We start from the raw sequence: 12601 nt of genomic DNA, 5'->3' as shown, positions 1-12601 counted from the left end.
CAACTATAGAACCTAATCTGTGTTTGAAATGTTTTGGTCTAGTTCTGCTTGCTGAGTTATGAGATATAATAGTTTCAAAGCTCATGATAGCACTGAAAAAGCACTGATGAAAGTCACCCATGTATTCCCATCAGTTAGGTAGACTACACACATGTCTTAAAGACATAAAAACCTGGTTGATTTTAAATGTTCTTTTAAATTCAGACATCATGGAAGTTGCAGTCTTTGAAATTGAAACTGCTTAGTCAATCACTTAATCTAGATGGCATTAAATTTGCCTCCAGTAATAAAGTAAAGAATCTTTGCGTTATTTTGACCAGGACATGTCATTTAAATCTCATATTAAACAGGTTTCTAAGACTTCCGTCTTTCACCTCCAGAACATTGTCATAAACAAATATTCTCCCCAGGAGTGATGCTGAAAAAACTAGTCCATGCATTTGTTACTTCAAGGCTGAACTATTGTAATTCTTTACCATCAGGATGTCTGCTAAATGGAGTTAAAAGCGTTCAGCTTATCCAAAATGTAGTACCAACAGTTCTGATAAAATTTTATTTTTTTATTTTGTCCCATGTGACCTTCCTTTGATGGGAATTTAAAATTCTCCTTCTCACATATAACACCCTTAAAAATCAAGCTCTATCATACATCAGAGTTGATTGTTCCCAATGTTCCCAACAGAGCACTTTGCTTTCAGACTGCTGATTTACTGGTGGTTCCTAAGGTTTCTAAAGGTAAAATGGGAGGCAGATCTTTTTGTTATCAGGCACCTCTCCTGTGGAACCAGCTCCCAGTTTTAGTCCACGAGGCAGAGACCTTGTCTAATTTTAAGACTAGGCCTAAAACGTTTCTTTTAATTTTATCTTTTAACTTTTTAATAAAGCTTATCGTTAGAGTAGCTTAGATTATTCTAAGCTAATCACTATTATAAGATCTTACCCCAGTTTAAAATTTCAAGTACATAATTATTTTGTATTTGCTTCGAAATAACAGCAAAAGCCACTTTACAGTGACTGCTCTCTCAAATACAAGACGTGACATTGCCTCTGCCATAAATATGAATGATTAGTGACCACTGATTGCAGAAAGCCTATTAAAATATGTTTTTTAAGTGGTTCTTAGATCTCCTATATAATTGGTGCTTAAACAAAACTCATAATTGGCTAAAATAGTGTTTTTCATGCAAAGCTTTACGACATACGAAGATCAAAAATTGACCACACAAACACTGATCTCAGTGCATCTCTAATATATATTTACTTTAGAAACTTCAGATGTAAATGAATGTGATATTGCATGGTGCATGCTTATTAGAATAAGAGCAAAGAGAATGCATTCCATAATGAAGAGTTTGACTTTGCTTCTTGGTAAAACAGTGCCTGACTCAAAGTCGTTCATATTTCTACACTAACCGCTAAGAAATGTGAACAATCTTACAAGCTCAAAGCAATGTTCATGATTATATACTATTTCACAAAACAGTTCTGTCACACAGTCATAAACCTGAACGCCTTCTTAAAATACCTCTGGCTGTTCATAAATCATTAGTCGAGCTGGCAATGTAGCCCACACACGTGAGCTTTCATAAAATAAGCTGGCTTTACAGAACTAGAGGAGGCATGGGTGGAACTCAGTGGGGTCAGAATTGGGTGCTGCACATCAAATATGATTTCCCCTTTTGATGGGTAAAACATCATGCAGCTAATGAACATAAAAAAAAACCTATCAATTATTTTCCATTTCTGGCCTTTGACCACCCTTTTCTGTTGTCAAGCTCATTTGATATTAACTAGTTGAACACATTTATGTTATTTTTTATTAATAAAATACATAATGCTTTTTTTCAAAATGTAACTATAATTACAGAACTGAAGAACAGAAAGGGTGATGTTTGTGTGCTATAGCAGCTCAAGTTAAAAGAAACATGGAGCCTTCATAAATACTGTATATATAGAACTACAATAGGTTGTCAACAGCCACGGGGCAGCAGATATTTTTCCACTCACCAGCTCCACATCTGGTGGGATAGCAAGTCCTGGGGGGGCAACAAATGGTTCTTCACTTTCCTCAGACTCTGTCTCCTCTGTGTGTGAAAAGAAAATGGAACACAAACAATGAGCATCATTCTTATTTATACTTACAAACAAAATAAAAATCTCATACAAGGTAAGAACAGGGAAATTAAGAACACAGAATGTCTGAAAAAATAAAAATAAAAATGAACAAGACACATTTCCTCCATCATTCTCGTCACTCCACAAATATATCACAATGAAATACCACCCTAGCATTTACCTTCATCCTGATAACAACTTAGAGGTCAGATGGAGATGAGATAAAATTTTAATGTAGTACTGCAGGGAGTTTGCAGCCTTTAATTTAAAACAAAGCCACACTAAAAAAAACTAAATCTTTCTGCCAGATCTAAGGATTTCATTTAACTGGACATATGTAATGACCCATAGGTACGATCATTCAATTAGCTATTGACAAGGCTGACTACTATTCATTCCATCTTACGTCACATCTCAGATTAGATTTTGTGAACAGAATATGAAAACCTTCCAAGTAGAGGCACAGTTAGGATTTTTAAATGTATGTCATCAATTTTTAAAGAGTATATTTCTTTTTTTTTTTTTTTTTTTTTAGACAAGCTACAGTACTTACACTGAAGAGGGAAGTCTGCTCAACTGAGACAGTAAAGACAAAGTGATTTAAAATCCATTCACCCAATAAAGATCTTAATTTTAAAAGGAAATTAAATCAAGTAGTATGCTATAAAATGACTGGCTAGCAATGGTATAAGATTTTTGCCTGCAGCAACACATTAGTCAAATTTCGACACAGAATATAAATTACACTGATATTAACCTTCTGGCACATTTGGCTTTCACTCAGGGACAAAAAAGATAAGGCTAATGATCTGATTTACAATATTATTGTGTGTATCCGCTTCTGTGCCAACTCTAACTTTAAGGAAATTGTTCTGGGAAGGGTCTCTGTTTATTTTAATGAATCATTTTTGATAATGTCAGAGATGCGCTTTAATGTGGCCACCTGAACTGCAAAGACCTTTTCCCAAAAGGCAAATTCAAATATTGGCATTTTTAGCAGACCTTTTATATTACTTCTGTTCATCTAATGTCCTCCGAAGAGAATGTAAAGCATCACCGCTTACCTGACAGGCAATTGAAAATGCCTCTAGCAACCACTACATCAAATATGTAAAGCTGGAAAAATGCACCAATGTTTACTTCTTTAACAAACTTTGTAAGGTTTGTAAGGTTAGGCCTTTGAGCCTTGTAATGCTGACCAGAGTTTTTCTAAGGGCAAATTACTTAATTTTTTCCCTATCATTGTTTCTAAAACTAAAATGATCTTTTAATTGGACGTCAGAAAAAGTGCCAGAGTGGACAGATTTTTTTTGGATTAAATAGAGCCTAGAGTACAGCTTTACTTCCCCTCCCCAACTTGTTGTTGCACATCTCCTGTCAGCTGGCTGAAAGGAGGATCCTACTTTTAATATTTCATTTTCATGTTCACTACAGGATATACAGTATATTTGGATTTATTGATTGCCTATAAAGCCCAACATAGTCTGGCTCCTACCTATTAAAGGGAACCTTTTTTACACCTACATGCTTAAAAGCACTGAGGTGCCACAACCAGATCCTCTTCGATACACAAAAACAGTGGTAACAGGTACATTTAAAAAAAATGTCATATTTTGAAAAGGTGCAATTTTTTTGCAACTCATTTTAAAAAGTGGAACTCATATTATACAGATTCATTACAGACAGCAAAATATTTTAAGCCTTTGTTTCTTGTAATTTTGATAATTATGGCTTACAGACGTAATAGCAAGAGGTGCACGTTTTGCTACAACACCGTTTCCTTCCACTCAACCTTCTGTGAATATGCTTGGCTACAGCACTCTATGACCAACCAGCTTCTTTAGCAACGACCTTTTCTGGCGGGCATTAATGACCGTCTTTTGGACATATGTCCAGAAAGTTCAGAGACCATTTAGAGGGTCACGAAACCTTTACATGTGTTTTGAGTAAAATAGCTGATTAGTGTGTGACACCATAAATGTCTAATATATATATTTTTTATGTATATAAAATCTTTGTGCCTTGCTGGCAAAAATTCAACTCAAGCTACTCAACACCTACACAGCCAATTACTGGGAATGAATGGCTACAAGCTCGGAAGATAGTTTCATACCTAGTAAGCCGTCTGTTGGGAAAAAACCAAATCATTCGTTTTTTATTACGACAAAAACAAAAGTAAAAACAAACAGGATATTATCCTGGAGGGGATGTGAACAGCCAATGATTGATGAGTGCTACATTTATTGGACCTGTCCTAAAATCTTGTCCTTCTGAAATGATGTAGCTTCAGTCGCTTTACAAATCCCAGGTTTTCCTGTTAGTATAACATTCCAATGTGCTTATATAATATAACTTCTGCATATCTCTGAAGATTTAAAAGATGATGCATAGCTTATAAAGGTTAAGCTGGCAGCAACTAAGAAAGCCATTACGAAACACTGGCTTTAAAGAACTGCCCTGCTCCTCGTCTCTTTATTATTATCATTAAACATACTTAACAGTTAGAGCAAAATGACTTAATCTTTCCTGCAACAAAATTAACCATTATGGAGCGATGGCGAAATGGTCTTCCCATTTCTCACCAATAGGTATATCACATCATGGTATGTCCTTTACATATAGTAAGTTAATTCTAGGAACCGACAATCCCATAACCCTTTTTCTGGATGTTCTTTCGACCCCACGTATAAATATTTATACAAAAACAAACATCTTTTAAAAATTAAATCTACATGTGCAATATTCAGGTTTATTAAATATAACTATCCAATGATTAATGTTTAAAAAACACCACATAAGATATTTCTTTTCTCTAAATTTTAATTGCAGTTGTTTGGGCTTCATTAGGAAGATGCCATTATTTTTATTTGTTTTTTATCGATCTGCTTTGATATATCTTTTGTCAGTTGACGTTATTTTTTATTTTTTCGAGATTTGTTGCACAGGTTTAATTGTTGGTCAACCCTGGTATTTTAAATTGTGCTTTTTAAATAAAGTTAATTGTATATGAAAAACCAGATGTACAGGGTAAAGTTTGGGAACACACAACAAGAACATTATAATAGTGATAGATTAGGCAAATGCAGTATTCCCATTCCACCTATGTTCTTTTGATACTGGAAACCTTGGTACTTTGTGTTATTTTCACAAATACATTTATATATTTTTTTGATTTAATCTATACTTTCACTCAGAGCTCCAGATACTAGAAAAGTCCAAGTTTGTTCTCCCTGTTCTATAAATGCATCAAAACTGAAAACTCTCACTTTAATAGCTGCATATGGATCAACAAACGGAATGTTCTTTCATATAGTTTGTACAGTAAAATGCAAATAAAGATTGGGGTGATATGTTTCAATGCATGCATGAGGATAATCCTGCATTCATGTTCTGTTGGACTTAAAACAACTACCTCTCCTAAGGAACCTGCAGCACATTTTAATGGCCCATGTTTGATCCATATGCAGAATAAAACGATCACATGTACTCAATAGTTTGTATGTTTTATAGTTTTAGAAAGAAAATAGGAATCAACTGGTTAGATTTGAAAGTAATCAGTATCTGCCAGTAAAAAGCAGATGGGCGTATTGCTCCTCAGAACCTTGGACCGGTGACGATTTCTCACCATGCTCCTTGTTAGCGTCCTCTTCCTCTGTGGGCTGTGAGGGATCATAGTAGTCAGCGCTGTATTTGAAGGCCACTGCAGTATAAGTTCCTTCGTCAGCCAGAGCCTCGCTTAAACGTTTGTACTCTTCCTCTGTGAGGGGAGACATACATGCAGAAAATAAGCATTTTTCACAGAGCATTGTGTTTTCCCTAAAATAAATCAGACTTATTTAGACCTTGTAACACATTCAATGTAACCCAAGCACAAACTGATCATTGTTATTCTATTTTGTCTTGTTTTGATAAAATGAATGATGTGACTGCAATTCCAGAAGGACTTTAGCTTTTATCTAGGGTCAACCTTTTCACGAGTGCACAACTTTGTTCCACTCTTGGTTCCATGAGATTAATAATAGTCCATTTAAAAATACGACTAAATGCAGTTCGTGTGTGCTATTTAATGGTACAATTACACCCACTATTCTATTTGAACAAAGGTAGCTTGTTTGATCAAGGGGACATTTTTTAGGGTTTCCCCGCAGATATTCGTCTGATGAATAATTTTTCGTTAAAGTAAAATTCTTGCTTTATGTGGGGAGTGAGACTCAATAATTGCTCTCTTTTGAAATATATATGAAAATATTTAAAACTTTTTGTGATTTCCATAAGGTCATTTAGAATAACAATCACAAATGTATTTACTTGTTTCAACATATAAATCATAGACGAGGCTCTTTGAAACCTTAAAAATATAAACATTTTCTATTAAAATTCATGACAATCAATACTCCTTCTACTGTCCTTTCACTGGTCAGGTGGGTAACAGACTGGGCGAATGGGGTCAAGCCTCCAAATTCAAGGGCAGAACAATCGGCAGGATGAACCTTCTGCAAGGAGTGTGTATAACTCAAACCATTAGCTGACCCATTCTTTGCTGTCAGTTTGGGCATAGGACACCATATTTCATTTAAAACACCCATGTATTAATTCAATGGCAGTTATTAAGTCTGTCATTCACAAAGTTACCTTGTCACCAAAATAGCCAGTGTAACTATGATGTAAAGCATCTGAGATGCAAGTGTCCTAGACATCCTAAAGTCAAAACGGATTTAAGCAATAGCTATTAAGGTGGAGACAGAGGTGTTCCACTTTAAAGACAGAAGAATGAAAGTGCATAGAAAAAGGGTTGTTGAAAGAAATGGGTGCCAGTTTAATCAGTATTCAGCCTGATATATATTCATTAAAGAACATTATAGTTGGAAAGTATCCATGCACACTGTGTAATGAAATGAGTAAATTTAATAGCCCCCAAAATTCCTGAATACTAGAGAAAGAAGTATGGATTTACTTTTAATGAAGCTCTTGAAAAGATGAACCCACAGTGATGATTTAAAGACTTCAGTTATGTATTATAACTACTGCTTTAACCTGAATGGCCATTGTGAAAAAAACAGGAAAGGAAAAGCAAATGCTAGTTTTATTCTGAGACAATAATAGCAGCATTATAAGTAAAGACAAAAAGCAAGTCTGGCTGGACCAACTTTACGTGTCCCATTTTCCGTGCAAAATGACATACAGTATTGGCACTGTTGAGGCAGAGTAATGACAAGTAAATGCAAAAGCTAGGGTTTGTTGTAAATAATTTAGTATGAAATACACCCCGTCCACTCCTAACTGAAGGCAACTGTTTGTGTAAATCTTTGACTCTGCAATGTTCCTGAGAAGAAACTGGTCACAACTCATTAGATAAATCGAAGTTGGCTGTTTATTGCTGTGGAAATCTGCACATTAGTCTTTCCTTTGTGCATATATGTGGTGGCAATACAAAGAGTTAGTGTGCCTAAATTTTAGCCTCTGAAAAGCACTTTGTGTTACACCTGGCTGTATGAAAAACATGAAAATAATTACTGGTAAAACCAAAACTAAACAGAGGAGATGGCCTCAGATTTAATCTTTCTAAAAACTGCTCTGCAGCCCTCTCTTTTGCCCCCCAGGCAGTTTATCAGCAATGCGCACCTTTGGACATGTGACCAAAACGTCTCACATGACATCATAGAGACATGTTTGGATCATCAAGCAAAAAAGAGCTAAACATTATGCTTAATAGAGGATATAGCAAGCAAGTCACGTGTCCTAATTGCTCTATTTGTGACTTAGGTGGCCCATTAGTGTACCTGCTCTGACTACAATTTATAAGCCTGTTACTTCCAACCATGCTCAGAAATTAAGATGCCTTTTGGATGAGAAGTGAAACGCCCTGAAAAACCAAGAGAAAAATCCAATTGCCTTCTACTTAAGCACTTAGGATTGTCATATCCCAGATGTCTGACAATATACGCCAGCATATCTGCACCTTGACTATAAAGCCTGTAAGTCAGTCGGGTGATGCAGTGTTTTCAAAACAAGCTAACTATAGTGTGTTAAACAAACCAACCAGTGGCTGATGGAAACAGTTCCAAATCCTGATAATCATGAAAGAGAGACAAAATTGGGCCCTGCAGCTTCTTCTCTGTCTGTGAAATGTGATCTGTTAAATGTGGGCAAGGCTCTATCAGACTTAAAAATTAATAAAATTGATATAATTACATTTAGGCCATGTTTTCACTGAGCTCTTGAAATTTTACACATCACTAATATGATTAGGTACTTTCTATAATATGGAATGTGTTTACTTTGTGAAACGTGATTCAGAAAAACACAAAAAAAAAAAGGGACATTGGGAAAAAAAAAATGTTTCACAGGACCATAAGACAGATTCGGTCTATTGCTGTTCTATGCTCTTGTGCAAATGCATCAATTTTATTTTGCTTATATTTCTTTAAGCTCATAAAACAACTTTTATATAGCAAGAGTGCACTTTACATGTGTGTTCTAATATAGTTTAGTGTTCATATATTTGCACTACTCCCCACCCCTGTTATAGGCATGCCATAAAACAAACACTCAAAATCCTACCCATTATATTCAACTCTTTCATGTTGCATATTTGAAATTATTGCTGAATGCCAGAAAAACCATCTTGCTTACCTTGTCTTGCCTCTTCTTCCAACAGGTCTGTGTGCAGAGCCAGGTACCGCTCTTCATCGCACAGCGTCTCAATCCTGGCCTCTTCCTCAGACAGCTGGTAAGATGTATTCCATGACCCACTGTCATACTCTGAAAGGTCATGTAAGTGACCCCGCCCATCGTATCTGTCGGATGATAAACAGGATTAGAGAGAAAGAAGTCCAAAAATAAACATTTATTACAAAAACCTAGACCTACTTACCAGGGTGATGATTAAAAAAAAAACTACATTATTTGTTTTGTCTTAAAATACCTAATATTAAGAATGATGCTTACATTTCATTTTTCGTTTTACAAGCAAACCTAGATTCAAAATAAAAAAGAAAGAAAAAAGAAGACAAACAAAGCAACTCGCCTCTTACCTTACAGGGTTAATTTCCCCCCTGTAACACTCATCATTACTTCTAAATCTGCAAAGAAAGTTACATTCACACAAACCCGAGTACATAAATACCTATCCGTAAGAACCCAAATGGACGATATATTCCAGGGTTCGTCCCTCTATGGCATCTCTCTGCTGTAGTTTCTTCATGAAGACAAAGAAATGGGTTGCTGTTGTTGACATTCAGGGTTTGGAAGGACCCCCCCTAAGCCTAACTTGCTGGGGAAAAACTGGGTTATGTGATAAAGACACACATACAAATTGTGTACAAATAAAACATAGGCTGGACCACTGCAGACCAAGATGATTCATGTAATTACATGCTAATAGCAGTAAGATGCATAATTTAACAAGAAAGCTACGATGTTGCTAGGCGCTTCTTTTAACACCATAAACGTTGAATCACCTTGACCAAAGGGACATTAATCTGTGTTAGGATTTTCTCTGGGATGATCACCATCAACAAATAAACAACTAAACTTTCAAATTGATCATTTCAAATTAAAGACAATTTTAAAAGGAGAAAAACAGTTTGACAGAGGTAATATTATGATATTTAATTAGCAATCTGATAACATGCTCATAACATGCCAGTATGCAAAGCAGACAGAAATTCTCCAAATTGTTCTAGATAGAGATGCACTGAGAAACCACACCAAGGTGACAGAGATTGCCAGATTTTATGCTGGACTAGCTCTGATCATCAGCCAGTCAGATATTAAAAATCTGACACCAGAGGAAGTACTGTATTATCTAAGGACGTGTGGTTATTCAGGTTTTCGCAACCAGGAATTTGATCCCAGCATATGACACACAGGTGTCTAACTTCAGTCCTTGCGGGCTGGTGTCCTGTAACTTTTAGATACGTCTCTGCTTCAACACACCTGATTCAAATAATTACGTCATTTCCAGGACTCTGGAGAAGTGGACTCCATACTGAGGGGATATTTCAGCCATTTGATTCAGGCGTGTTGGACCAGGAACACATTACAAGTTGCAGGGTACCGTCCCTCGAAGACTGGAGTTTGACACCCCTGAATTACAGCAAACATGTCTGTAATCAGAGTTTGTTCATCTAAAATATTAATCTCAACTCAACTGTTATGTATTTTGAATGGATCTTCAAGAAAAATATATATATCTTGGGATATAGTGGACTTCTACATTTTAAGGTGTGCAACACGAAAACTTCAGTGGGCAAATAACCCAAAAAGTAGGGGGGAAAAGTATGTTGTTATTTACAGTTCTAAACAAAATAAAACTGGTTTAAATCAGAATCCCCCAGTCATGGCTTTACATAATCGGTGTTCAGTGATAAACCACATATCTCTGATAGGTGCATCTTCAGTCTAGTTCTACATAATTAATATTAATAATAATAATATGACATGTTTTGTCTTAAATACGAAAAGTATATTTCTAACATACAAAAGCTCTAATATAAATGCGAAGTCATACATTTAACGATGTTGTAATGTTGCTTTTGACTCAAGCTAGCAAACAACAACATTGAAGAAAACTTAATCTATTTTTGACATCGTTTAACTTTCGTACTACAGCAGTAGTGATAACCCAAATACGCTGACAGTCGTGTAGTAAGCCTGGTGTGGCTAACGTTAGCAAGAACTGTAGGCATTTGCATGTTAGCATGTTACTGTAGGAACTCCATATAAATATGTCAGTGTAAGACATCTAAAGACAAGTTAGCAGGCAGAAATAAAGCATTCGGCGTTTTTTTCGGTTCTTGTCGAGTTTCTGCAACATGAACTCTGAAGCAGTCCCTTGAAATGTGAAACAGGCTAACGATTAGGAGAGATGGTTAGCATAATGTTTCAGTCTACGTTTTTCAACCGACCTATCAATCATGATGCTCTTGTCCCCCATCCATGGGATTAGATGTTTTCCATGCTCGTGGTAAAGAGCCTTTTCGTCGTCTCGGAACAGTTTGCAGGCATAACCGAAAACCAAGAGGTCGGCGTATTTATCGCTGTCACTCACGTCCTTCTTCACAGGTTTGTTGTTGGGGTCCCTTTTTGCGGCTCCGCGACGATACATCTCGATGTCACTCAAGAAATAGTTTTGCTATATGTGACACAATAACAATAGTCATACGGTAATGACTTCCGAGACACTAAATAGCTCTCATGTAGTTGATATGATTTAGCAACTAGCAACGTTTTGCAAAAACTCTACTCAGCGTGTCGCCATGTTGGAGAGAAAGTATAGTAACTTCCCAAATCTCGTCGGCACTTTCGGTGTAAAACTCCACACAAAGTGCAATTTTTAAAGTTACTGATATACAGCAATATGCATGTAATTTTTTTTTTTTTTTTTTCAGTAGTATTATCTTAACTGAAGTGGGTTAATTTCTGCAACTTTTGTGTTTGCTGTCTCTTTTAAGTGTCGAATCTGCCCTAAATAATTGTCCTCGATGAGCTCTTCCAGCTGAACTGAACTGGGAATGGGAAGTCCGGTTGTTTCCCGAGATTCGAATCATTTTTATTCTCACAACAAACCTCTGGCCCTCAAACGGTTCTTCACTTCACACCACTTTCATTTCATAACTAAACCAGGTTTAGACATAGATGTCGCATATGTACATGTATAGGGGCATTTTTAATAGATTGGAATAAGTTAAAAAGTTTATTTATTTCAGTAGGCTAAAACAATTTAAAAAATAAAACTCATTGTTTCAATACACAGAGAGTGATATATTTCAAGCAAATACTTTTTTGGTCAGTTTAATGCTATACAGGCAGATGCAGTCAATTACATACTTTTATGAGAGGCCGTTTCAACATAAAATTGGCTTCACTCCAGATTCTGAAATTGATTAATGACTAGGCATATTAGTTACTTAAGATATCTCTAATCATATTTTGACTAGGGAAAATACAAATTTGAGAATTCTCTAATTACATTCTGACTAGTGTAAATTACATCAGATTTATAATTAAGTTGTATGGAGGCCCCAACAATTTAATTATGACTAGGCATAAAGTGAATTTAAGATATCTTACTTTTTGTTTTGACTAGTCATAACTCCAATTAAAGATATCTTAAATGACCTAATTAGTCAAGATATCTAGAACTGTATTTTTGACTAGTCAAAATTTCTTTTAAGACATCTCTAAAAAATATTGAGATATTCTCATACTCATACGGTCCCGCCGCCCTCGGCAACCATTAAAAGTTAAATGTTGATTAATACTTGAAATCATAAAAATAAAATAATAATACTTAATGAAAACAGTAAAACATAATAAAGGAATTTAAAAATATGCCCTGTTTATGTCATCATTGTACTTTTTCTCATTTCACTTAAGCAACAACTTCTTTCGATTTTCTGCTGTAAGGTCATTTTATGAAATACAATGTATGAGTACACTCAGGCTTTTGATGTGATTTATTTACAACATGTCATCATAATCG

General features: G+C 35.6%; 1 protein-coding gene across 2 annotated transcripts in view; it reads right to left on the bottom strand.

Moving 5' to 3' along the window:
* Window positions 1-11397, bottom strand: part of LOC124872549 (splicing factor SWAP) — a 67119-nt gene extending 55722 nt beyond the window's left edge. The window contains exons 1-4 of one of the 2 annotated variants that reach the window (XM_047372683.1): window positions 11025-11397; window positions 8749-8912; window positions 5741-5872; window positions 2008-2084 (exon numbers count right to left, since the gene is read on the bottom strand). In XM_047372683.1, coding sequence (XP_047228639.1) covers window positions 2008-2084; window positions 5741-5872; window positions 8749-8912; window positions 11025-11224 — 573 coding nt within the window. In that variant the 5' untranslated portion in view covers window positions 11225-11397. The remainder of the gene's footprint in view (window positions 1-2007; window positions 2085-5740; window positions 5873-8748; window positions 8913-11024) is intronic. The other variant, XM_047372684.1, reaches the window with a different exon arrangement.
* Window positions 11398-12601: the final 1204 nt, after the last annotated feature.

Source organism: Girardinichthys multiradiatus, chromosome 8 (assembly GCF_021462225.1).
Source record: "Girardinichthys multiradiatus isolate DD_20200921_A chromosome 8, DD_fGirMul_XY1, whole genome shotgun sequence".
NCBI classification, from domain to species: domain Eukaryota; kingdom Metazoa; phylum Chordata; class Actinopteri; order Cyprinodontiformes; family Goodeidae; genus Girardinichthys; species Girardinichthys multiradiatus.
The sequence above is the reverse complement of the archived record's forward strand: the minus strand, read 5'-3'. Positions and strand labels throughout refer to the sequence as shown.